This window comes from Malaclemys terrapin, chromosome 7 (genome assembly GCF_027887155.1).
Source record: "Malaclemys terrapin pileata isolate rMalTer1 chromosome 7, rMalTer1.hap1, whole genome shotgun sequence".
Classification (NCBI taxonomy): Eukaryota; Metazoa; Chordata; order Testudines; family Emydidae; genus Malaclemys; species Malaclemys terrapin.
The window spans coordinates 54,174,261-54,201,096 of record NC_071511.1 but is presented as its reverse complement, the minus strand read 5'-3'; the positions used below and the strand labels follow the sequence as shown (position 1 = coordinate 54,201,096).

The 26,836-nt window shown below is 44.9% G+C and overlaps 1 protein-coding gene across 50 annotated transcripts in view; it reads left to right on the top strand.

Moving 5' to 3' along the window:
• The window catches only part of SORBS1 (sorbin and SH3 domain containing 1), a 289,445-nt gene that overhangs the window by 208,497 nt on the left and 54,112 nt on the right, over window positions 1-26,836 (top strand). For 40 of the 50 annotated variants that reach the window (XM_054034656.1, XM_054034671.1, XM_054034661.1 and 37 more), the window contains 7 exons: window positions 5,596-5,771; window positions 9,074-9,137; window positions 10,605-10,679; window positions 11,014-11,076; window positions 21,079-21,126; window positions 21,235-21,364; window positions 24,113-24,227. In XM_054034656.1, the coding sequence (XP_053890631.1) occupies window positions 5,596-5,771; window positions 9,074-9,137; window positions 10,605-10,679; window positions 11,014-11,076; window positions 21,079-21,126; window positions 21,235-21,364; window positions 24,113-24,227 (671 nt within the window). The remainder of the gene's footprint in view (window positions 1-5,595; window positions 5,772-9,073; window positions 9,138-10,604; window positions 10,680-11,013; window positions 11,077-21,078; window positions 21,127-21,234; window positions 21,365-24,112; window positions 24,228-26,836) is intronic. The other 10 variants (XM_054034669.1, XM_054034708.1, XM_054034694.1 and 7 more) reach the window with 1 other exon arrangement.

The window sequence follows — 26,836 nt, the reverse complement described above, 5'->3', positions numbered from 1 at the left end:
TATATATTGTGCCCCAAAGAACAGTGCCTGTCTCCTCTGCGCCGTTGCCCTCTTCAGCTACATCAGTCAGTGTAACATTTTCTCTTCCCCCTTCCCAATCAAGTCGGCATCTGTGCTGCCTCTTTGCCCCCTGGGGTTTTAAAGTCCAGTCAGATGTTTCCTCTTGGTTTTCTCTTTCCCAAAGTGTTTCCCGTTGTGATCAGGAACTCTTTTGTCTGTTAAGCTGGAAATATGTTGAAATCCTCCCACCTGGCTCAGTGTGGAGTATTTCTAGGCAGCTTTTGTTCCAGCCTAAACAGTCCCCAATATGGACTGGAGAGTGCCCTGGCATTGCTGGCTCCACAACTGGTCTCCGTCTATCAAAACAATCACATAACAGTGGCTGGCTGACCTCCCTGACCCTGGCTTGCATCCTCTGAGTCACACCAACAAAACTCTGATGCTGAATGCCCACCTGTCACTGCTGCCCAGAACAGATGGCTCAGAAGATACCGAGTGTTGTACCTGATACTATGCAATTGGTGCTCTCTACAGGCCCCAGAGCAAAATTCTGCGCTGACTTACACCCTCTGCAATGTCAACGAGCTGTATGATGTATAAGTTAGGGTGGGATGTGGCCCAAGAACTTTTTTCGTAGGTCATTGCTTTGAGTCCAGAAACATTCAGAAGGGGGCCCATGGTGAAGGGCGATGATGGCTTCAGTCCACTTCCTATAGGACAGGTGCCTATGTTGCCAGAGACACCATTGAAATTGGCACTCGTTAGGTCTCTTTGGTGACAAGCTCAGCTAAGTGGCCAAAGGCTGAACAGGCATGAAGACTGAATTGCCCTCTCCCCTTGAGCAACAACCCTCCTGACAAGGCACCTCTGATGGCACGGAGTGAGGACCTGGTCCTGCTACTGCCACTCGTGCTAGCCCAAGTTCCAAAGCCTGCAGCTTTCACCAGTGCTAAATGCACCCCAAGACAAAGAATTCAAAAGACATCTTTAAAGTTGGTTTAGCTGGCTGGAATGTCTCCCACAGCTCTCCTGGGGCCTGTGCCATCATGTTGAACTCCAGCCCTTGCCTTGCACCACATAAATCTCAAGCTTTGGGTAGGAGAGTTTTTCTGCAGGCCAGCACAAAATCATTCCTTAGCTCTCTCCAAACCGTCACCAATAATAATTTGTGTGGCTTGTAGGAATAGCAATCAGAGCTCAGACTGTTGGTCCACTTAGTCCAGTATGTCTGCCTTTATCTGTCTAAGATATTTCCAGGGTAGCAGCACCTTAGCCTAGGACCACTCAGATGGCATGCTCCATCTGGCAAATAAACACACAACCTGTGTTGTGGTTTCCTGTGCTACTTATAGGGAACTGGAGAGCGAGTCCCTCCTGAGCCCAGGAAGTGATTGGCTTACATCTTGAAGTGTGCAATTTGATTATGGTAACATAGCCTTAACTTTCACAATTACAAAATAATAATGGTCACATGATTAACCAATCCTTTAAAAAGCAAAAACAACAAGTTCAGTCCAAATCTCTGGCCCACTGGCCTTCCCTGGTAGTGACTTCCACAGACTGATGACACAGTAGGAAGGAGTATTTCCTTTCTACCACAGAAGCATGTCTTTCATCTCCAGCAGTGGCACTGAAAGTGACAATCATGGTTGTTTTACATGCTCACCTAAAAGACGCAAGGGATTGAGATTGGGGTGGGGAGCTGGGAAGCTGAGATTTCTTCCTGAGTTCAGATCATTTCACATCCATAAACCTTCCTTCCCTCTGGTCTTCAGAGTCATGGAAGTCCTCTGATTTCACCAGAGTTTTCTGTACTCTGTTCCTAGTAGCACAGTAGGTAGCTGCACCATGGGGTAAAACACTCAATACAGAAATGTAAAGGTGAATATAGAAGAAGGGGACCTCTACATTAGGAGCACAATAGGACTAAAACAGAGAGTATGTGTGTTCTTGGGGATAGAAAATAAGGTAGAAGTGTTGAATAGTAGTTTTATTTTAGCCTTGCCACGTTCTTGCCATTTATAAAACTTTTTTCAAGAGCAAAAGAACCCCCAAAAAGTAAGTTTGATGATGATTTAAAAAGCAAACAAACAATCCTAGTAGAGGGAATTTTGCAGTGCAGAATTGTGTTTGCTGTGGGTACTGTCCGAACAATGCATGAGTCTTCCTCTGCTAACCACCCTCGTCAGAGCTCTGCAAATTGAACAGCTTTGGGCAATATGGTAAAGTGCATGTGAACAACTGTTCTTCCTTTCTCAAATGCATGCAGTTCTGTAACACCAAGGATAGGACTTGGCAAAGCGTTGACAGAGCAGACTGTGAAATCACACACATTTCTCACCACTGCCATCCATTTGGAGAAATCCTGCCTCTAGTGGGGCTTAAGGCATGCCATTCTGCAGTGCCACATGGCACATTGTAGTACCAGAGCATCCAACAGTCCATTGGTTCCTTGCCAAATTGATGTGGTGCCTGGTGGCAGGTGCTAACACATACATGTGTCAGTAGGAAAGGAGCTAGGTATTGTACATGGCAGTAATGTGGTCTCAAGGTGTATCTGCACTGCAATTAAACCCCACGGCTATCCCATGTCAGCTGACTTGGGTTTGCAGGGCTCAGGCTGCAGGGCTATACAACTGCAGTGTAGATGTCCTGGCTTGCGCTGGAGCCTGGGCTCTGGGACGGACGGACGCGCGCACACACACACACACACACACAGTTTAATTACAATGTAGACATACCCTGAAGGACTGAGTGTGTAGCTGAGAGCTAGGATTGCCTCTGGGCTGGTCCATACTAACCCCCCACTTCGAACTAAGATACGCAACTTCAGCTACGTTATTCATGTAGCTGAAGTCAAACTATCTTAGTTTGAACTTACCGCAGGTCCACATGCGGCAGGCAGGCTCCCCCGTCGACTCTGCGTACTCCTCTCGCGGAGCAGGAGTGCCGGTGTCGATGGCGAGCACTTCCGGGATCGATCCAGGATTGATTTATCGCATCTAGACAAGACACCATAAATCGATCCCAGAAGATCGATTGCTTACCGCCGGACCCGGAGGTAAGTATAGACGTACCCTCTGTTCTAATCCAGGCCTTGTGCATAGCCTTGGGTAAATTGCTGAAACCTATGTTTTCTAAAGCAGCCCCTAATTACAAGAGCCTCCATTTTCTAGGTGGCCTGATTGAGACGCCCAGCAGTTCTGTTGGGAGTTGTGGGTGCTCAGCACCTCTGAAATCATGCCTGGGGTGTCTCAGAGGGAACCCAGAAACTGAAGCACCCAAAAGTAGAGGCCATCCTGCTCCAGTTTTCCCCATCGGTAGAGTGGGCTGATATCCCTCATCACAGTGTGCTGGGAAGATGTAGTTAATGTTGTCATGGTCCTTTGGAAGTGCGCTATGCTGTAAACGCAGGTGGTGGAGGAGGAAGATGGAAGGTGGGTTTACAGAATAGGATTTTAATTACCGGTAAGCATTTACTGCCCCAAATCCCATTTCAACACTTCAGTGCAAATTTTCAAGTAATTGAAAACCAGATGGGAGAAGCTGCTCTAAGAGCTGAACTGGACTCCAGGCCAAGCATTATTTGACAGCAGAGCAGTTACAGGCGAGATAGCATTTGGAACTGCTAGCTACCCAGACACTAAACGCTCTATTTATTTAACTAAAAAAAACCCCAGATATGGCACTTCTCTGCAGAATTGATTTCTACTGAATTCCCCATGAAAGACACAGTGAGTTTGAGGTCTCTGGCCACCTGAGTGGGAGGTGGGGGCAGCGCACGCAGAGAAGTGGTGAACAGCTGTGGAAATGAAGGCTGAACAGTCTGGTCTGCTGCATCTGTTCCATGGGAGGAAAGCATTCTTCACCCAGCCTGCATTGCTCATGCCAATTAATCCTTTTGCTGCTGGTCTTTTGGGAACAGATAGTCCAGGGTACTTGTACCATTCAGTAGTATAGTAGGTGTGTTTGGCAAGAGGTATCCAGAATGCTTAGCAGCAGCCCTGCTGTGACTGCTGTGTACTCATAGGAGAATCCCTGCATTCTTTCATCACATACTCATTAGAAATTCAGAAGACATTTTTATCTATCCCAATTCAAAATAAATTCTGACTAGATATATTAAAAAAAATCTGTCTAATGCAAGCCACCAGCTTGAGTCAAAGAGCAAGGCCCTATAGTTGAGGGCTCAAACAGACTTAGAGCCTCAATGGATTGGGACAGGGTATATGGAGATATACCTATCTCATAGAACTGGAAGGGACCCTGGAAGGTCATTGAGTCCAGCCCCCTGCCTTCACTAGCAGGACCAAGTACTGATTTTGCCCCAGATCCCTAAGTGGCCCCTCCCTCAAGGATTGAACTTACAACCCTGACTTTAGCAGGCCAATGCTGAAACCACTGAGCTATCCCTCCCCCCATCATGCACTGACTAGCAGCAAGGCAAATAACCATTTGATACTTGGAATCAAGCTATGGATAAACATTCTCTTCTCCCACCAGATTGATGCTCTGTCCCTAGGAATGATGCATCAGTGGGAGTGCCCCCTTTTTTCACGCCAGCCCCCCCATGCAAACACACCTTTAAGAACTTAGGCTGAGAATGTCAAAGCTGCCTAAGGGATTTGGACGCCCATTCCCATTTTTTTAATGGGAAGTAGACACCCAAATCCCTTTGAAAACCTCTCAGCCTTAATTTTTTCTTGCTGGGTTTAAATAGCTGCTTGATTTTCTTATCAGGTTTCTGTGTGTTGGGTCCTGATTATGAATCTAAATGATCCAAGGCACCTGCATCTTTTTCTAAAGTTTTGTTTCCCACAGCTGTATTGTGTATTTTGCTTTCCTTTTCTCTAGTGCTGATGCTGCAGAGAAGAATGCTGTCTAAGAACACCATTTTCAAGTAAAATGCACTAGGCGAGCATGAGACCTGAGTTCAAATGGTCCTGGGCATTGTTATAACAGAAGTGTTCCCCACCCCCTAGGGTGGTACTTGTGCTTCAGGCTTTTGAGGCTGATTCTTCCTGGGTCCACTGAAGCCAATGGAGACAGAATTTGGTCTTGTCCCTGCCTTTAATGATGGTTCTCTGTGCAGGCTCTTTTGTGTGATACGCTAACCACAATGGAGTTTGCTCTGCTCCAAACCCCAATCAGGCTGGAGGTTGCACAGTTGAATGGGAAGTGTCAGATGTTGTGTGGAAGGGCTGAGGTCCTAGTCTGGTAAACAGGTACGGTTGCCTAAAATGTTGGGAACTGGCATTCGGATACAGTGGAGAGCAATAACCAGGAGGAAAGGGCTCCAAAGGTACTGTACCACTGCAGAGTGTCAGTGAAGACTGAGCTTGTAGTGGGGCTAATTGTATCAGACATGAAGGGAGCAGTGTTGCTGCTTTTTACACGTATGATTGGAGGAGTTCCTGCCCTCTCTTGGTTGCGCCAAACATTTTCTATGCACATTTACAGAAAGCCAGACACTTCTCCCCAGTGCCACAGTCTGCCTCATCGATGCTTTGCCAGGATTTTTGCCTTAGAGTGATATATGTTGGTGTGCTGAAATGGTGAACATTAGGATAATGATCACCCCTCCTTCATTTCCAGATTCCCTGCCAGACAGACCAGTTGCTGATAAAGTAGGTACTGTGTCTGCACAGGAAAAGCCAGCTCAGGATAGTGCTCAAAGAGAGAAGCCAGCAGTGGATGAGAAGAGAAGAGCTGTCAGGAGTCCCCAGTATGTGGCTGATGTCTCCGTGGATGATGTAGGCATTCCACTGAGGGTAAGAGAACAACACTCACGCTTACAGGCACATGCTGAAAATAAAAATCAAGAGCCAGACTCTGCCTTCATTTAGACCCATATAATTAAAGCCAGTGGAATTGCATGGGTGTAACTGAAGATAAAATATCACGCCCAATAAATTTATTTCAAAAATCTTCCTTGTGTTCTGATGACCCCTTCAATTACTATGGGTGAAAGAATTTTCAAAATCTCATTGCACTTTTTGCTAGTTGTGTGGATTTAGTTTCCTCTCTTATTTTGCTTCATGTTGATATCTAAGTTAGGCTGATCAGTTTCACTTCCTCTTTTCTAATGCAGGGGTCGGCAATCTTTCAGAAGTGGTGTGCCAAGTCTTCACTTATTCACTCTAATTTGAGGTTTCATGTGCCAGTAATACATTTTAACATTCTTAGAAGGTCTCTTTCTATAAGTCTATAACATATAACTAAACTATTAAAAAGAACTGGAGTACTTGTGAGACCTTAGAGATTAACAAATTTATTTGAGCATAAGCTTTCGTGGGCTAAAGCCCACTTCATCGGATGCATAGAATGGAACACACAGAAAGAAAATATTTATACATACAGAGAACATGAAAAGGTGGAAGTAGCCATACCAACTGTAAGAGGCCAATCAATTGAGATGAGCTATCATCAGCAGGAGAGAGGGAAAAAAACCAAACCTTTGAAGTGATAATCGAGATGACCCATAGAAGGTGTGAGGATATTTTAACATGAGGAAATAGATTCAATTAGTGTAATGACCCAACCATTCCCAGTCTCTGTTCAAACCTAAGTTAATTGTATCTAATTCAAGTTCAGCAGTCTCTTTGGAGTCTGTTTTTTGAAGTTTTTTTGTTGCAAAATTGCCACCTTCAAGTCTGTCACTGAGTGATTAGAGAGGTTGAAGTATTCTCCCATTGGTTTTTGAATGTTATGATTCCTTATGTCAGATTTGTGTCCATTTATTCTTTTGCGTAGAGACTGTCCGGTTTGGCCAATATGGCAGAGGGGCATTGCTGGCACATGATGGCATATATCACATTGGTAGATGTGGAGGTGAATGAGTCCCTGATGGCTTGGCTGATGTGATTAGGTCCTATGATGGTGTCACTTGAATAGATATGTGGACAGAGTTGGCATAGGGTTTTGTTGCAAAGATAGGTTCCTGGGTTAGTGTTTATGTTGTATGGTGTGCAGTTGCTGGTGAGTATTTGCTTCTGGTTGAGGGGCTGTCTGTAAGCGAGGACTGGTCTGTCTCCCAAGATCTGTGAGAGTGAGGGATTATCTTTCAGGATAGGTTGTAGATCTTTGATGATGCGCTGGAGAGATTTTAGTTGGGGGTTAAAGGTGACAGCTAGTGGCGTTCTGTTATTTTCTTTGTTGGGCCTGTCCTGTAGTAGGTGACTTCTGGGTACTCTTCTGGCTCTGACAATCTGTTTTTTCACTTCAGCAGGTGGGTATTGTAGTTTTAAGAATGCTTGATAGAGATCTTGTAGGTGTTTGTCTCTGTTTGAGGGATTGGAGCAAATGCGATTGTATCTTAGAGCTTGGCTGTAGACAATGGATCGTGTGGTGTGTCCTGGATGGAAGCTGGAGGCATGTAGGTCAGTAGGTTTCTGGTATAGGGTGGTGTTTATGTGACCATCACTTATTAGCACAGTAGTGTCTAGGAACTGGACCGCTTGTGTGGATTGGTCTAGGCTGAGGTTGATGGTAGGATGGAAATTGTTAAAATCATGGTGGAATTCCTCGAGGGCTTCTTTTCCATGGGTCCAGATGATGAAGATGTCATCAATGTAGCGCAAGTAGAGTAGGAGCGTTAGGGGACGAGAGCTAAGTCAGCGTTGTTCTAAGTCAGCCATAAAAATATTGGCATACTGTGGGGCCATGCGGGTACCCATAGCAGTGCCGCTGACTTGAAGGTATATATTGTCCCCAAATGTGAAATAGTTGTGGGTGAGGACAAAGTCACAAAGTTCAGCCACCAGGTTAGCCGTGATATTATTGGGGATACTATTCCTGATGCCTTGTAGTCCATTTTTGTGTGGAATGTTGGTGTAGAGCGCTTCTACATCCATAGTGGCCAGGATGGTGTTTTCTGGAAGATCAAAACTTCAAAAACGTCAAAAACAGACTCCAAAGAGAGACTGCTGAACTTGAATTAATATGCAAATTAGATACAATTAACTTAGGTTTGAACAGAGACTGGGAAGGGAGGGATAGCTCAGTGGTTTGAGCATTGGCCTGCTAAACCCAGGATTGTAAGTTTAATCCTTGAGGGGGCCACTTAGGGATCTGGGGCAAAATCAGTACTTGGTCCTGCTAGTGAAGGTGGGGGCTGAACTCAATGACCTTTCAAGGTCCCTTCCAGTTCTAGGAGATAGGATATCTCCATTTATTTATTTAATGGTTGGGTCATTACACTAGTTGAATCTATTTCCCCATGTTACAATATCCTCACACCTTCTATGGGTCATCTTGATTATCGCTTCAAAGGGTTTTTTTCTCTCTCTTGTTGATGATAGCTCATCTCAATTGATTGGTCTCTTACAGTTGGTATGGCTACTTCCACCTTTTCATGTTCTCTGTATGTATAAATATTTTCTTTCTGTGTGTTCCATTCTATGCATCTGATGAAGTGGGCTGTAGCCCATGAAAGCTTATGCTCAAATAAATTTGTTAGTCTCTAAGGTGCCACAAGTACTCCTGTTCTTTTTGCGGATACAGACTAACACGGTTGCTACTCTGAAAACTAAACTATTGTTGTATGTAAAGTAAATAAGGTTTTAAAAATGTTTAAGAAGCTTCATTTAAAATTAAATTAAAATGCAGAGCCCCCTAGACCAGTGGCCAGGACCCGGGCAGTGTGAGTGCCACTGAAAATCAGCTCGTGTGCCACCTTTGGCTCACGTGCCATAGGTTGCCTACCCCATGTCTAATGGAATAGTGCTGTGATGCTGAATTTGGGTTCAGAACACAGCAGTGGGATATGAAAGGGCTAAATCCCTTTGTAGGATCTAGCCCTAAATTTTCCCAAAATGATTTTCACTGAATTAAAAAAAAATCCTGAAAATGTTTATACTGGTAGTAGAGACTTAGTCCTGGCATTTGAAACACACCCAATTCCACAAGCTGTCTGAATTATTTAGTTCAATCTTGCTTATAGCTATTCAGTAATAATAAATAAAATATGATAAAAAGCACATAGCTTTGATTGTTAAAGTAACCCTAAAAAATTGAAAATCTGGTGGAAGTCAGGCCAATGTTTTTTACTTACATCTATTTACTTTTAAACCAGAACACGGACAGATCAAAGGACTGGTACAAGACAATGTTCAAACAGATCCACAGGTTAACTAAAGGTACTGTAACAGGGATAATTTTTTTTTTTTTAAAGAGACTAACTGGATAACAGTTTACTTCACATAGATGGAATATTGCACTGGATATTAAATAAAGCATTTTGCATTAGTAATCCATGTTTGCTCTGGAACACAGAAATCAGCTAACAAGTTTAAAGACAATACTATCAAAGGAGAAAACCCAGTCAAGTTCAAGGGGAGGTGTGAATTGCCCTTAAAGGTGAACTGAAATACCTTTTATAAAAACAATAATAAAGAGAATTGTTTTGTGATCCCAAATCATTAGCTGGGTGGTGGGTAGACAAAGGCTGCATCTACACTAGTATATTTCAGGAAATCTGCCAGTGTAACACAATGGTGGGGAGTGTTTGCGTGAGAAGGGATAAGGGGTCTTTTACCACCTGTTCATTTGACGCTGCTCAGATTTTGGCCCCCAGGAGCACATTTGTCCACTCTTTTTTCCCCCTTCTCAAGGAAACGTCCCAGAGCTGATTAGTCCAGCATTTCCAAATAAACCTATTTGGAAAGAGAAATGCATGTTTTAAAATGTTCCTGTCAGAGCCAGGATTCAGGTTGCTCTGTTCCCCTTTCTACAGTTAGAAAACATCACAAATGCCTTCCTGTCCTTATTTAGCAATGCCATCAACTGGTGCTGGGAAACAGGTCCCTAAACTTCAGTCTTAGCAGTACAATGACACCGAATTGGCTTTTAAACAAGGAGAGGCTACCCTGTGAAAATATGGACAGTCTGCAATAGAAAATAATTGGTAATGTTACATTGCTTAATAACTTAGGGCCTGATCCAAAGCCCATTACGTGAATGGAAAGACTCCCATTAAATTCAGTGGGATCTGGATCAAACTTCTGCTGTTTAAATACTGTTGATATCTTTAAAAGGCAAAATTATGGCGAGCACTTATATATTGGTTACAACATATCCTCCATGAATCCATTACTTTTTGGTACATTGTATGTTCCAAGTCTCTCATTAGTGTGAGAAATGACTGAGGTCGTATTAGCAATCCAACCACACATAAGGCCTGATGTACATGATAACACAATTCTGAGCTGTGCTTACTAGTTCAAGTTGATTTGCATTTGCTGCTGCAGATGCTATTTTGATGAGCTGACTAGTGAGTTTATGTAACCACTGCATTGTACTGAATGGAATAAGAACTGCTCAAGCTGTGAGTTGTAGCCCCTGTGCTGCTGACACAGATTCTCCTTCACCTCAAATGATAGAGGCACATGCTTCAGGAGCAGAGGATTAGTTCAATCCCTGCTGTCTTCCAAGCAGCCCAGATGTGCAGTGCAGTGATAACCACTGACCTGCCATGGCTTTGTTACATTATAGACTCAGCATGAGAAGGATCGTTCCACAACTTCTGTGGTTTCTTGCTTCACCTGGTCTTCTTCTTTAAATCTTTCCTTTCTGTTCTTTTTCCAAAACTTGCTCCTTCCACTTAGAAACTCCTGAAGAAAACCCTTATTGCCCTACCTACAAATTCCCTGAACTTCCTGAAATCCAGCAAACACCCGAAGGTACCATAAGTTCAGCCAGAGTATCTGTTGTCTTGTGTTTGAGTTAACTGTGCTGTAGCTCCATTATAGTAACTAGATTCAGGTACTAGATTTCCATTACCATTTATTACTCATGGTGGAAATTCGAGTACACCTAGTGTGCCTTAGTCTCTGATGTATAAAATGACTAAAACCTTCCTAACCCATTTATCTGTTTGAAAGTATGATACCATTTCAGTCTACTATTATCAAAATAGGCAATAAAAGTTTACAGTGATAGAAAGTTGGGGAAACTATATGGTGCCTCCACTTCACTGTGGATAGTCTCAATACATACTGCTTTTCTCTGCTGCAGAAGACAATCCTTACTGTCCTACATACCAGTTTCCTGCATCTACTCCTAGTCCTAAATCTGAAGGTAATAGTAAAGGACAAGATACCTTTTGCTGCACAAATGCTGCCTTTTTCATTTATTTTCTCCCTGGAGCTTTTCCTAGCCACTGAGTGTCATGCTGCCTCCTAATAGTTTGCTGCCTTCTGAGTGTTGCTGTGATGGTTTGAGGCCTTTTTTGGCTTTGTGGTGCTCTTCTGGCTTTTTCACTAGCCTTTGACTAATGCTACAAAACTGGGCTCTGCTTTGTTTCATGTGCATAGTCAGCTATACCTAGCCGTATGTGTGCAGTGGTTACTTAACATTCATACAATGCTGACTCATATCTCATCTTGATGATGTCCCTTGAAAGATGACTTTAACTATGGTTTTGTTTTGCTTGGGAGCAATACATTTCTTTAATCTGCTTTTAAAGTTTTTAATATTAACACAGGATAGTGCCTGGCCCAAAAGTCACTGAAGCCCATTGGCAAGATTCCCTAAAGTTTCCATGGTCTTTGGATCAGGCTGTTAGTGTCGATCTCTCTTTTTATTAATGTACATTTTAGAATAAATGGGATGTTGCACATGTTGGTTTGCTCAAGGCTGGCCTCAGGAGCATAAGGACAGGATTTGGCATTCTCTTCTGCATGCTTTACCTGGAAACCGATTGTATCCCCTAACTATCCTTTTGTGCTGCTGGTGGGTGGTTGCTCAGGTGGTGGTTCAAGCACTGCTCAGAACCCTTTGCACTTTTACTTTCCAAGAAGCTACTGCAGTAGCCAGTGCTGAAGAGACTGTCCTCTACATGTGAGAAGCATTGGCATCTGCTGCACTCAGTTGAACAGGAGCCAGGACGGGCTAGGTGGGCAGACATCTCCCACTGGGGAAAGTGTGGTTTGGGACTGGCCAGTTTGGGGGTAATCAGTAGGGGTTTTCTAGAGCCCTTTACTGCTACAACGTAGGAAACTTGCCTGTATGGTGGGTTGTGCATAGTCGGACATAAAATATGGATCCCTTATGTCAGAGTAGGCTAGGGGATTTAGACTCACATCCCCTGTTAAAATGAATGGGGAACAGATATTTTGAGACAAAGGGATAAGATACATGCCCACCTTTGGTGCTTTGAGATGTATGGATGAAAAGTGCTATCCTATACAAGTGCAATGTATTTGATGCCTTAATAGCAGAGATAGTGTGTGTGTGTGTCTGTGTGTGTTGTGACAGACCCAGACCAGTGGGGTACAGGAGTCTGGTAGAGGGCAAATATACTGGTCACTGGATGAGTAGTTTTCTGTTCTCTGAGTGACCAGAGCAGGGGCTGCACTAGAATAATCCAGGAACCTGCTAGAACCAGTTAAGGCAGGCAGGCTAATCAAGGCACCTGGGTTTTAAAAGGAGCTCACTTCAGTTTGTGGTGCGAGTGTGAGGAGCTGGGAGCAAGAGGCGCAAGGAGTGAGAGGGTGTGCTGCTGGAGGACTGAGGAGCACAAGCGTTATTAGACACCAGGAGGAAGGCCCTGTGGTAAGAATAAGGAAGGTGTTTGGAGGAGGCCATGGGGAAGTAGTCCAGGGAGTTGTAGCTGTTACAGGAGGCACTATAGACAGCTGCAGTCCACAGGGCCCTGGGCTGGAACCTGGAGTAGAGGATAGGCCTGGGTTCCCCCCAAACCTCCTGGGCTGTGGGTTCTTCCAGAGGGGAAGGTCTCTGGGCTGTTCCCCAACCCACGTGGTGAATCTCTGAGGCAAGAAAATCCGCCAATAAGCGCAGGACCCACCAAGATAGAGGAGGAACTTTGTCACACTGGTGTAAGGAGTGGGATCTTGGGGTGCACAGCACGGTGGAAGAAGGAGGGTGATTTAAAAAACAACAACAACAACAACAACAAAAACACAAAAAAAGGGAGAGGGTTTTCTTTTTTTTTTCACCACAATCGATGACGTAGTGCGGGCAATGATACAAGCTACGGCAGCCCAGCAGGAGGCTACCCATGTCCAGGCAGCCGCCCAACAGGAGGCAGTGCGGCTGCAGCAAGAGGCTAATCGCCTGCTGATGGACCAGGCTGCTCAAGACTGAGCTATGTAAAGTCCCTTACAGAGCTGAATCGCGGCCATGATGGGATACGGCTCATATGGGCCAGCCATTGGCTGCAGAAAATGACACAGGAGGATGGTATAGAGGCATACCTTCTGGCCTTTGAGAGGACAGCCCTATGGGAGGCCTGGCCTCGAGATCAGTGGTCTGGGATCCTTGCCCCATTCCTGTGTGGGGAGGCCCAGAAGGCCTACCATGATCTGCCTGAAGAGGCTGTGGCAGACTACCCCCATCTGAAAGCAGAGATCCTAGCCAGATCTGGGGTAACGACAGCAGTGCAGGCCCAGCAGTATCACGGTTGGAGGTACCAGGAAGACAAAACCCCGCGGTCCCAATTGTATGACCTCATCCATCTCACACGAAAGTGGTTGCAAACGGAGTCCCGGAGTCCGGAAGAGATACTAGCGGTTCTGGTCATCGACCGATACATGAGGGGACTACCACCAGACCTTCGTGCCTGGGTAAGCCAGAACGAACCCTCCACCTATGACTAGGTTGTCGCCCTGGTAGAGAGGCGAGGGAGCTGACCCGACCAGTTAAGGAAGAGGCACCCCGGGTTAAATTAGCAGCACCAAGCCCTAAAGTTCAGGTGACTGGGCCACCAGGAGGGTCCAGGTGGAAAAAGAGAGAGGCTGAAGGCCCATCAGAGGCCACAAAGAGTCGGAGCACTGAGGGAGAAGAGGATCGTGATGTTAGACTGCCCAAACCAAGAGACCGGGGAATGCCTAGGGCTCCATACAGATGTTATGCCTGCAGGGAGTGGGGACACGTAGCTTCACAGTGTCCCAATGCTGAGGAGCCTATGCAGTGTAACCTGGGGAACTGGGCAGATCCATGCTCCCTAATCCACCTTGTGGGGGTCTCACTAACCCCACATATGTATACCAGACCAGTGAAACTAAATGGGGTAGGGACCACGGCACTGGTTGATTTGGGGAGTGCTATCACGCTTATCTCAGGGAAGCTCATGAAGCGTAGTCAGCTGCTGCAGGTTAAATGTACGGGGATAACATGTGTCCATGGAACAGTTAGTTACTACCCCACCATCCCAGTAAAAATCGAGATCCAAGGGAACACTACTGAGGTAGCAGCAGGTGTAGTCCCTAAACTCCCATACCCGGTGCTCATAGGGAGGGACTTCCCAGGGTTTGGAAACTTACTCCCAGTAGGGGGATTGGAGAAAGATGGGGACCCTAAAATTGGTGAGGCATCCACAGCAGACTGTCAACCCCCAATCTTCTCTGAAATATCCCCAGATTTGTTCTCCACTCCCAGACAGGGTAGAAAGACAAAAAGGGAAAGAAGGGCAGCTAAGGCCTTGGGAACCCGAATACTGACCCAAAGCCAGACGGTTGCTCTTGTAGGTAGGCGGACGCGCGCAGCTGAAAAGGAAGCCACGCAGGAGGGAGAAGCACCTGAGTCTGACCCCTACCCTAATGCTTCTGAACCAATAGAGGCAACAGAGACTGGGCTCCTAGATCGTGGGCAGATTAGCCCCGGGAGAGGAAATTTTGGACGGGACCAGGCAGAAGACCCAAGGTATGACAACATTAGGAAGGAGGTGACTGAAATAGATGGGGTCCCCGTGGAAGGGAAAACCCAGGGACCAGGACCCTACTTCATAATGAAGAAGGATCTCTTACACCAGGTTGCACCAGTACAGGGGCAGAAGGTACAGTAGATCCTAGTACCTCAAAAACACCGGAATGCTGTATTAAGTCTTGCTCATAGTCATCTTTTTGGGGGGCATTTGGAGGTAGAGAAGACCCTGGCACGAGTCCTACGACGGTTCTTCTGGCCCGGAGTACATGAAGAAGTGCAGAGGTACTGTGCCTCCTGCCCGGAGTGTCAGCGCCACAGTCCCCGTCCCCACTTGAGGGCACCTTTAGTACCCCTTCCCATCATAGAGGTCCCCTTCGAGCGAATAGCCATGGACCTAGTGGGACCCCTGGAGAAGACGGCTCAGGGCCACCAATATATACTTGTTGTTTTGGACAATGCTACTTGCTACCCAGAAGCTGTCCCCCTGCAGAACATGGCCTCTAAAACTATAGCCAAAGAGCTGGTGGGGATCTTTGCCCGAATGGGGCTACCAAAGGAGATATTAACCAACCAAGGAACCCCATTTATGTCAACGCTAATGAAGGACCTCTGTACGCTGCTCCATATACATACCCTGAGAACTTCGGTCTACCATCCGCAGACTGATGGGTTGGTAGAAAGGTTTAACCGAACCCTCAAGGCTATGATAAGGAAGGTGGTAAGTCGGGACGGGAAGGATTGGGACACTTTACTACCCTACCTTATGTTCGCTATCCGGGAGGTACCTCAGGCCTCAACTGGGTTTTCCCCCTTTGAGTTATTATACAGGCATCATCCCTGTGGCATACTAGATACCGCTAAAGAGATCTGGGAAGAGGAACCCAATGAGGAGAGAAATATAATAGAGCATGTAATGCAGATGCGAGACCGGATAGCCCGGGTTACCCCTATTGTACGGGAACGTTCGGAGAAGGCACAGGAGGCCCAGCAAACCCATTACAATCGCCAGGCAAAAGTGCGACAGTTCCAACCAGAGGATCGGGTTATGGTGTTGGTACCCACGGCAGAAAGCAAGCTTCTGGCCCAATGGCAGGGGCCCTGTGGGGGAAGTAACCTACAAGGTGCGGCAGCCAGGACGCAGAAAACAAGAACAGATTTATCACGTTAACCTTCTGAAACCCTGCATGCACAAGAGGCATGCACAACGGTCCAAAAAGACCTAACCCAGGAAAACAAGCCTTCCAAACAGGTGAGAGTGTCTCCCGATTTAACACCAGACCAGAAGAATGAGGTGTCTGAGATGATCTTCCGGAACCAAGATGTGTTCTCGACAAAACCGGGTCGAACAACCGAGACATATCACCACATCGTCACGAACCCTGGGGCCAGAGTAACAATGAGTCCCTATCGAGTGCCAGTGGCAAAAAGGGAGGAAATAAAAGCAGAAGTAAAAAAAATGCTGGCGTTGGGGATCATCAAAGAATCCCACAGTCAGTGGTCCAGTACAATCGTGCTGGTGCCCAAACCTGATGGCACCACAAGATTTTGCAACGACTTCCGGCGACTAAACGAAGTATCCCAGTTCGATGTGTACCCCATACCTCGCACTGATGAGCTAGTGGACTGTCTGGGTAATGCCCGGTACTTGACTACCCTAGACTTGACAAAGGGGTACTGGCAGATTCCCCTTGCAGAAGACGCAAAGGAAAAGACTGCGTTCTCTACACCAGAGGGTCTTTTTCAATATACTGTTCTCCCTTTTGGACTACATGGGGCCCCAGCTGCCTTCCAGCGCCTCATGGACAAGCTATTATGCCCGCATAACAGTTATGCTGCTGCCTATTTGGACGATGTGGTCATTCATACCACAGACTGGGAAACCCACCTGGAGAAGGTGGAGGCAGTCCTCAATACCTTCAGGCGAGCTGGCCTTACAGCAAACCCTGCCAAGTGCGCTGTAGGGTTTACAGAGGCCAAATATCTTGGCTACATTGTGGGAAAAGGTCTGGTAAAACCCCAAGTGAACAAGTTAGAGGCCATCCAAAATTGGCCCTGACCAAGTCGCAAGAAACAAGTCCAGGCGTTCCTAGGTGTGGTGGGGTATTACCGACGATTTATCCCCCACTTTGCCACAAGGGCAAGGCCCCTGACAGACCTAGTGAAAGCCCATGGACCTGATCTGGTGAGATGGTCTGATGCAGCAAGTCCAGGCGTTCCTAGGTGTGGTGGGGTATTACCGACGATTTATCCCCCACTTTGCCACAAGGGCAAGGCCCCTGACAGACCTAGTGAAAGCCCATGGACCTGATCTGGTGAGATGGTCTGATGCAGCAGAGGAAGCATTCACAGACCTACGGACTGCCCTCTGCAGTAACCCTGTACTGATAGCCCCTGATTTCACCAAGGAGTTTATCCTGCTAACGGATGCATCGGAAGTAGGGTTGGGGGCCGTTCTATCACAAATGGTCGGGGAGGAGGAACACCCAATTCTATACCTCAGTCAGAAACTCCTTCCAAGGGAACAAAAATATGCAGTGGTGGAGAGAGAATGCCTCGCTGTAAAATGGGTCATGGAAACATTGCGCTACTACCTGCTTGGGCGCAGATTTGTCCTCGTGACTGACCATGCCTCTCTTCAATGGATGCAGCGGAACAAGGAGAAGAACACAAGGGTGACCAGATGGTTCTTATCCCTCCAACCTTTCCAGTTCCGTGTGCAACACAAAGCAGGGAGTCGTCATGGCAACGCCGATGGCTTGTCACGTGTGCACTGTCTGGTGTCCCAAGCTGCCCAACCCCTTGGCGTTGAGCAGGGGGGAGGGATATGTGACAGACCCAGACCAGTGGGGTTCAGGAGTCTGGTAGAGGGCAAATATACTGGTCTCTGGATGAGTAGTTTTCTGTTCCCTGAGTGACCAGAGCAGGGCTGCACTAGAGTGATCAGGAATCTGCTAGAACCAGTTTAGACAGGCAGGCCAATTAGGACACCTGGAGCCAATTAAGAAGAAGCTGCTAGAATCAATTAAGGCAGGCTAATCAAGGCACCTGGGTTTTAAAAGGAGCTCACTTCAGTTTGTGGTGCGAGTGTGAGGAGCTGGGAGCAAGAGGCGCAAGGAGTGAGAGGGTGTGCTGCTGGAGGACTGAGGAGCACAAGCGTTATTAGACACCAGGAGGAAGGCCCTGTGGTAAGAATAAGGAAGGTGTTTGGAGGAGGCCATGGGGAAGTAGTCCAGGGAGTTGTAGCTGTTACAGGAGGCACTATAGACAGCTGCAGTCCACAGGGCCCTGGGCTGGAACCTGGAGTAGAGGATAGGCCTGGGTTCCCCCCAAACCTCCCAATTGACCTGGACTGTGGGTTCTTCCAGAGGGGAAGGTCTCTGGGCTGTTCCCCAACCCACATGGTGAATCTCTGAGGCAAGAAAATCTGCCAATAAGCGCAGGACCCACCAAGATAGAGGAGGAACTTTGTCTCTCTCTGTGTGTGTGTGTGTGTGTGTGTGTGTGTGTGTGTGTGAGAGAGAGAGAGAGACAGACAGACTGTGGTAAGCTGATGAATGACTGTTATAAAGATGATTCAATTTTCTCGTTTCAGGATCCATTTTACTTTTGTCAGAACTAATGTATTTTGCCATAAAGCACTGTCATTAATGCAATAGGACTTTGTATTCCCATAAATGTCTCCTGCTCATGTATAAATGCACAGATAAATAATATGCTCATATTTAGCTAGTCGTGATATTCTTAGACCAAACATTTGTCTTTTGTTCTTGCTACCATGCAAAGTATGTTTGGCTTTTAATATCTGCTTGGATTTTTTTCTTTATTAGAGAATCCAAGATAGTGGCAGTTCTAGACTATTCAAAGTCTTTTGGAAGTTTTTTTAAATATGAAACAAAGGGTGTGAACAGAGATGTACTGAAGCCTCAAAATTCAAATCCAGGTTTCAAACAATCCAAAATTCAGGGTTTGGGATTAGGTCATTAGAGAGAGAGAAGCCATTTACAAAATTCTGATCTGGGCTCTTATTTCAAACACCTGCAAAGTGTGGGAAGTTCAGCCCCAGAGTTTTGCTTTGGGCCCCACACACAACTACACTCCTTAAGGTTCAGTACAAATTACAAGGAAAAGTCCTTGTCTCACAGAAGGAGTCCAATATGGAAGCCATGAACTGGTGATTCCTACCTCCCATAAGGAAGGCCATATGGGTAGGGTACAGGACTGGGAATCAAGAGTCCTGGTTTCTGTCCCCAGTTCTGCCAGTGATGTACTATATGATCTTTACCAAGTCACTCAACCTCTCAGTCTTTCAGTGTTCCCCATTGTAAAAGGAGAATAAATATGCTTACTCACCTTTGTAAAACACTAAGATGCAAAGTGTTTTTATATATATATATATATATATATATTCCAGTTATTACTGCTATGCTAGAATATTGAAACTGGAAACTAGCACTTTCTTGAAATGCAGTGCTTCTAGATGTTTTTATTGGCTGAATTATTAGCTGCAATGAATTTTGGCATTTTCCTTCAAAAAATAATTTGTAAAGAAGTGTTTTCATTATTCCACAAGTTTAAATAACTTCCTGAGAGGCAGTTGGCTGAAAGGGTATTTTTAGACATTCATTCACCTGTACTTTTAGGAACAGGTGATATTATGATTTGCCATATATTGTACTCTCTAGAGAAAATCCTTTTTTTTTTTTTTTTTTTTTTTTTTTTTAATATCGGAATAACCATCACCTTTCCAGCAAACTGCCTCTCAGGAATTTCCTTGAGTGACATTTAACTAACTCAGCATCCTTTTTCTGCCATTTAGATTTGAAATATGGAAATGATGCTGAAAACTGATGTTTGTCATTATGCCAGCTCAAGACTATCATAATTACAATGGAGTCACTAACCATCTGTTAGGAGCTAAACCTGCTGCTGCTCCAGTCAGTATGTAGCTTACCAAGACAATTCAGCAAAAGGGAAGGGCGGAAGAGAAGATTTGTTTGAGCTGAGCCTTTAGCATACAAAGTTTGGTTCAATTAAAGGTGAAATTCAAAGTCAGTTCTTATGTTCTCCAAACCGATTGGCTCCTCAGAGTGAATGAGCAACCAACAGCCTCAAACGGAGAGGGCAAGGATTGGGCTGCGAGCAGGAGCTACCCTGCCACCCCTTGCAATGGTGCCTACAGATCAGGGTTGAGGCACATTGGTAGGGCAGGGGTGGCGTGGGAGTGCTTACATTGCCATTGCCAGGCCTGTACCTGGTCAATGGATTGTGTATTTCACTGTCCCAGGCTATCAATCAACACCACTAAGTTCACCAGGCATTTGGTTTAACCTATTCTTCTGATGGCCTCATCCATTCTGTATTTCTAGTCACTGTCCAGCCTTAATCTTTGGCTTTTTTAGGTATTTCTTCTCAAGAACACCAATGTCCCTTTACCCACAGTTCTTTTTGCAGAATGCACTGTAATACATTTTTCTACACTGTATCTCTTAGGCTTGTCCACATCTCCAGGACATCTGCAAGACCTTGAGTTTGGATCATCAGCACAAAAGGAAGGATAGTCTTGGGGTGATGGCTTTAAACTGGGACTCAGGCACAGTGGGTTCAGTTCCCAGTCCTGACACTGACTTCCCCTGAGACCATGGGCACCTCATCTAAGACTTGTCCTGAAGACAAGCACAGACTTTAATGTGCCTTGAATCTGGCTCTAAGTGCCTTAAATCCCCATGTATAAAATGGGAATGATGAGACTTCTTTTATCCCACCCTTTTATGTGCCTGGCCTATTGAGAGTGTACACTGTTTGGAACAGGGACTATTTTTTGCTACAAGAACATGCAGCACCTAGCATGGTCCATGTGTTGTTTTTTTTTTTTGTTTTTTTTGTTTTTTTTTTTGTACCAAGCATATTGTTGGTACTTGAGGAATAATTTGTGTGTATTAATATATTTGAATTCACTATACTAGTTAATAGAGGCAGAGTGGTCCAGTGATTGGAGCATGTGACTGTGAGTCAAGAATTCCTGGATTCTATTTCCATCTCCGACTCTGGTATTACCTTTGGCAAGTCACTTAAGGTTTCGGTACCCCAGTTTGCCTTTCAGCTTTTGGTACCATTGGTATAATAATACCTACCACAGGGGTTTTGTGACACTAAATGAACAAATGGTTGTAATGCACTTTGAGACACTCATAGAAAGGTGCTGAAGAAGCGGAAAGAATTTATATTTACAGTTCACCTAAAAACTATTTTCTAAGTGTGACTTTCACTGCTTAGAATCCTCTTTGTCATGGGTGTATGGCACATTACTATGAGATTAAGAACAATGTGAGACCAAAAGAAAGCAGAGAGGCCTCAAACTTTGCTTCTTAGTAACACTTTCATCTCACTTGCAAACTATTTTGTTTTGTTTTTCAGATGAAGATTCTGATTCTTACTCTCCTCATTATTCCTATTCTGAAGATAGTAAGTAACATTTCATGTGCAACTTTATGGACATGAATTAACAGTAAGCATCACTCATCTTGGCCTCCTATGAAATTTACCAAGATTTTTGTATATGCCTTTTTGCAGCAAGAACCCAGCCCTCAGTGCCCCGGTCCAAGAGTGAGATGGACAACATTGACCCTGACAAGGTTGTTAAGAGATCTGCTACTCTGCCACTTCCAACTCGTACTTCATCACTGAAATCCAGCCCAGAAAGGTAATCTGAACTAAGGGAGAACCTCACAAGTTCTTATTAGGGAGGGGACTCCAATGCAAAGCTTGGACCCAGATTTGGAGCTGAACTTTCCCAGAGTCCAGGGCAGTATGGATCTGGATTATAGCAAGGAGTTTTGCTATTCCTCTGATAGGTATCAAAACCTTAATGTGTTCCTTCATCATCCCAACCTACCCCCTCTGTTTGTCTCATCCATCTATTGCCTCCATGTCTTTTCATGTAGCTCAGGCCCTCTCTGGGGCAGGAACTGTTTCCTTTGGTACATGTCTGTACAATGCCTAGCACAGCAAGTCCTGATCCTTGATTGTGGTTCCTAGGCACTGCACCATAATATAAATATTAATAAGTATCCCAAGTGTCTCTAAACCTCCTGGGTCTACAGAACTGAGCTGGAAGTCTCCTGAAAAAAAGGCCCTTCTAGAGCCAGTCTGGACTTGGAAATCCAGAGACATGTGAAAATGAAAGTAAAGGGTGGTATGGTCTAGCAGACAGGACCTGGAATGCTGGATGTGCATTCTATTCCTGGCTCTGCTGTGGGACCTTAGGCAAGTCCCTTCAACTCTTGTGCCTGTTTCCTCTTTAGTCTTTCGTGTGTCTTGTCTAAATTGTAAGCTCTCTGGGTCAAGGACTATCTCTTACTATTTATTTATGCAGCACCTAGCACCCTGGGGCCTCTGAAGCTTGCACATCATCATCATTGTGGGGAGCAAGGGTTTGGATTTATTTCAGGATTTGGCAAAGTTTGTTTGAGATTCAGCAAGACCTATTTCCCAATCAGCTAATCTGCCCTGGAAGCCCAGTTCAACTCACTGTGAAGTCAATGGGAGTTTCGAATCCTAGTTAGCATCAGATACTGTTTTCACTCCTGCTTTTTAACCCTGCGTTTAGAAGCTCATTGTAATAATAACGAATGCATTTACTGAACAGAGGTTGGGGAGAAAGCAAAATAGGCTATGAATATTTTATGCAATGATTAATTCAACCAGCTCTTAAAACCCTCTGCTCCCACTTCCTCACAGTGGTTTGCACTGGCTTCAAATGAGCAGTTCCATAGTCAGTTTGCTAACATAGAGAGCATCTAAGGCCACATGACTAGAGGATGATGTTCTCCCAGCATAGCAATTAAAGAGGAAGTACTGTAGCTTCCTGGTAAAAACTCTTGTGAATCAAAAGATTAGACTAATTAGTGCTTTACATTATCAGGTAACAAAAACAGCAGGACTTAGCTGGGGAGAACATTTCCTAGGATTGGAAGTGCTAAAACAATCAGGTCTGTTCTACACTGTGGAAATTAGACTGGTTGAAGCCCCTAGAATATTTATAAAACACTCTACAAATGGTCTAATAACTGGCTAGAACAAGCAACCTTTTACCAGCAGGTTTAGTTCTGGATAATGCTTAACCAGTCCAGTGTGAACCACGGGAGTACCAGTAGAGATCCACACAAACTGAAATGGTTTAATTGAGTCCTCCCTTTACTGTCTCAGCACACTGGTGGCCTTGCAAAACCTGCCAGAATGCACTACTTCTGGGAATTGTGGGATAGGTTCCCAGAGTGCATTGCAACCGAGATGGTCTGGGCAGTGCTACTGTGGATGTTACTCAGAACTTAAACCATTTCAGGTGGCTAGTGTTGTCTGAACCATTTGTACTTACAAGCCAGGTCAGTACAACCAGATCAGATCTCTAGTACAGATGAGCCCTTAGAACCTCCCAGCAGAAGAAAGATGGGCCCACATCACAGACTTCAGCCCCAGTTCCATCTTTTCCCAAAATTCAGGCAGAGTGTGGGGGGATGTTCTAGTCTCAGAGGCTGACTTAAGAGTTCGAGCCTAGATTCAGTTCAAAGTCGGGGGGGGTGGAGGGGGAGTGGGAGGGTGTTGGAATTCTGCAGGCCTATCTCTAAGGCTACATCTACGCTACAGAGAGGGGTCAATTTAAGATACGCAAATTCAGCTACGCGAATAGCGTAGCTGAATTACCCTGCTGTAGGGACGGCGGCAAAATCGACCTCTGCGGCTTCCCGTCGACGGTGCTTACTCCCACCTCCGCTGGTGGAGTAAGAGCGTCGATTCGGGGATCGATTGGGACGCGATAAATCGATCCCCGAGAGGTCGATTTCTACCCACCAATTCAGGCGGGTAGTGTAGACCCAGCCTTAGGTACTTCCAGTAAGGAAAGAGGCGTAAGTTTGGCAATTCATGGAAAAGAATTGCAAGAAACCTTTACTGTCCTTTCAAGTGATTTTTAGCAGCTGATACATATACACAAATTTAATTCTGGTTGCTATTAAAAAAATAATACCAATAATAAAAAACAATACCCAAACCCATCTGACCTGTTCCTTTTGCAGCAAGTTTCCTGCTTTAGGCTATGTCTACACTACTCAGCTTTTAGAGACACAGCTGTACTGCTAAAAGGCATGCAGTGTAGCTGCTGTTTGTCAACAGGAGAGAGCTCTCCTGTCGACAAAAAACGTCCACACCCAACGAGCGACCGTAGTTTTATCTGCAGTAGCTGTTCACACCGGTGCTTTTTGTTGACAAAACTTTTCTCTTTTGGGTGGGTGTGTGTGTGGGGAGGTAACACCTCTGAATGACAAAACTTTTGTCATTCAGTTACCAGTGAAGAGAGAGCCACAGATTAACTGGGGAAGGAGCTTGTCCAAAGAATACACTCATTTTCATGGCAATAGCAGAGTTCTGGGCTAATTAGCCTCTCTTTCCTCAGAAATGATTGGGAACCCCCAGACAAGAAGGTGGATACCAGAAAATATCGGGCAGAGCCAAAGAGCATTTACGACTACCAGCCAGGAAAGTCCTCTGTTTTGGACAATGAAAAGATGGTAATGTTCCTTTTATCCTGCTCCGTGACTTGGGCCTGTGATTACAATATGCTCCACAAGCGCTTGTATATTTCCATTCAGATAGGTTTCCTTACACTTATGTCTCCTACGTTATGCCATTCCCATATATTTTGTTTTGCAAATGTTTGAGTAACTTCTTAAAATTACTCCACTAAAGGCAGATCCTGGGGAGCTGAGAGGGGCCTTTCCTTGTGGACGTGTTGTTTTCTGTGTTAAGTATGGCTCACTAACCCTAGTTTGTAATCTGTGTTTGACTCCATGGCCTGTCTCTGGTTTGCAAGCTGTGCTCATTTCTAATGCACAGCAATAGTTTATTCCATAGCGTTTGAAGCAGCAGGCCGATTAGTGTTCAAAGTTTTGTGTTCTTCTGAGGTCAGCAGCTTTAAAGAAGTTAACAGTAAGTTTCATGCTGTTAGTGTAATCATGGAAGGGCTAAAAAATATGGTGGTGTTTTTTATTAAGTGAATATTTTGGTACCTAAAGTAGTGATTGTTCTTCAAGGGGTATTTGGTTGAAAGGCACAGTTTACAGTGCTGATTGTTTGTGGGACTTACAATATAAGTCTGGGCCATGTTTTCATTAATGCTTTGGAGCAGGATTGAGGAGCTGTACAGAGCAAACAGTCCCTTTTACTTTAAGATACAGTTGTGACAGGCAATTTAAAAGCAACAGAAATATGTGGCTAAACTATTGAATAATATGTCTGACTCAGGCTTTTTTCCCTGTTCAATATTTGCTTTCAAGTAACATAAGGCCCATTATTTTATCCTGGGACTAATTCTCCTTTCACACCAGTGTAACACCATCAATTTAAATGAAGTTACTCTTGGTCCAGGCCCAATCCAATGCCTGTTGAAATCAGTGGCATCCTTGCCTTGACTTCAATGGGCATTGGACGCAGTACACTGATGTAAGTGAGAGGCAAATCAGGCCCCTAGTTTGGGTATAATAGGGAGGGTCATTCCTGCCGTTCTGGTTGGAGTAAGACCCACTTGATTTGAACAGGAATTTTGGCTAAGGACTGTTACCAAAATATTGGGTTTGCCTAGCTGAGAGCCAATAACTGCTTTATTTTGCAGAAGAAAGGAGAGCTTTGCACTTTAGTACAAAAAGTTTAACTTATACAAAAAATAAAGATTTTTTTTTTTTTATACACACTTAGATTCAGACTTTGGTTGTGTTAACATTTGATTGGTGGTTGCCAGACCCTGCACTTCTGCTATTTGGTTAGTGAAAACTGGTTTGGGACCAGTTTTAACTACCTTAATGCAGAGAAGGGAAGACAGTTTAAAAGTTTAGGCTGCTGTGTACGTGAGGTGCCTGTTTTTTTTTTTTTTTTTTTTTTTTTAATGGCCGCTGGCTGCCATAAAGGCTGCTAGCTGTGATTTAAAGCCTGATTCATCAAAGCACTTAAGCCCATGCTTAAATCCCACTCGAGTCAATGGGACTGTTCACATGCTTAAAATTAAGCATGTGCTTAAATACGTTGCCGAATCAGAGTCTAAAAACCAGAAGAGGGACAATCAGCAAAGCAGCTGGAAAGACTCCTGCACAGTTAAGTAAAGAGTAAGGTGAGTTCTGAGAGTGACACTCCTGACCATTTTTCATTTTTTACCAGCTGTCATTTCAAACCAAAGATCACAGAACAGGTGCTGAAATAATAAAATGGAACTGAAGTGCCTGTTTGATTGTGCTCTATGTCAGAATCCTTTTTCCCTAGCATGTCTAAATATGATAGTGATATTTAGACCTTGTTTTGTGGTGTTGAGGGAAACCTAAAAACCAGTAGAAAGGTTATCTGAAGATAATTTGCAGTCTATTAATAGATTGCAATTGCTATGCCATATTCAAAGCAGTAGCTACTAGGGGCCTGATCCAAATCTCTTGCCATCAATTAAAAGATTCCCACTGATTTCAATGGCCTTTTGATCAGTTCCACTGTAAATTTTACTATGCAACAAGCTCAAGCTTTTTGGGAGTCAATACGTAATGTATAGAGACATTGCATCTATTTGGCCTGCAGTTAATGGCAGTACCTTTCTCCAGTCCCTTGTGGTTTAACTAGGCTTACTCTAGACCCTTGGAAATTAACCTCTTTTTGTGGTGACTTCACCAGGTGACACAAAAAGTTTAACCATTTAACTTTCAGATGCAAGCGTTTCCCTTTCTCCCTCCCACCATGGGGTCAAATAGTCCCATGGGGGCTTGTTTTGGGTAGCAGCCAGCTTAGGACAGGAGATAATAAAATGGGAAGCATAAGAAGAGTAAGCACAAAGGGGTGGCACTAAACTGTGAAGAATTGCTTGGTTTTTGGCTATTGTGATCGGCACAGAGGGCTGAGGGCCAGACATGCCTTAGTTTTGGCCCTAGCCTTGGCAGAACTCTCTCTTTGGCCATATCCCATTAGGATAAATCAGGTTCTCTACTTTCTAAGGTTTTCTCCACCAGGACCCAGATTGTGGAAGTGCATCCGACAATCCCCTTCTGTGAAAAGAGCCCTGGGCAGAGCCATCCAGTGGTCTGAGAACAGCACTGGGAGCTAGAAACTCCTGAGTTTTAAATCCATCTCTGACTTAAAATTCTTCTGT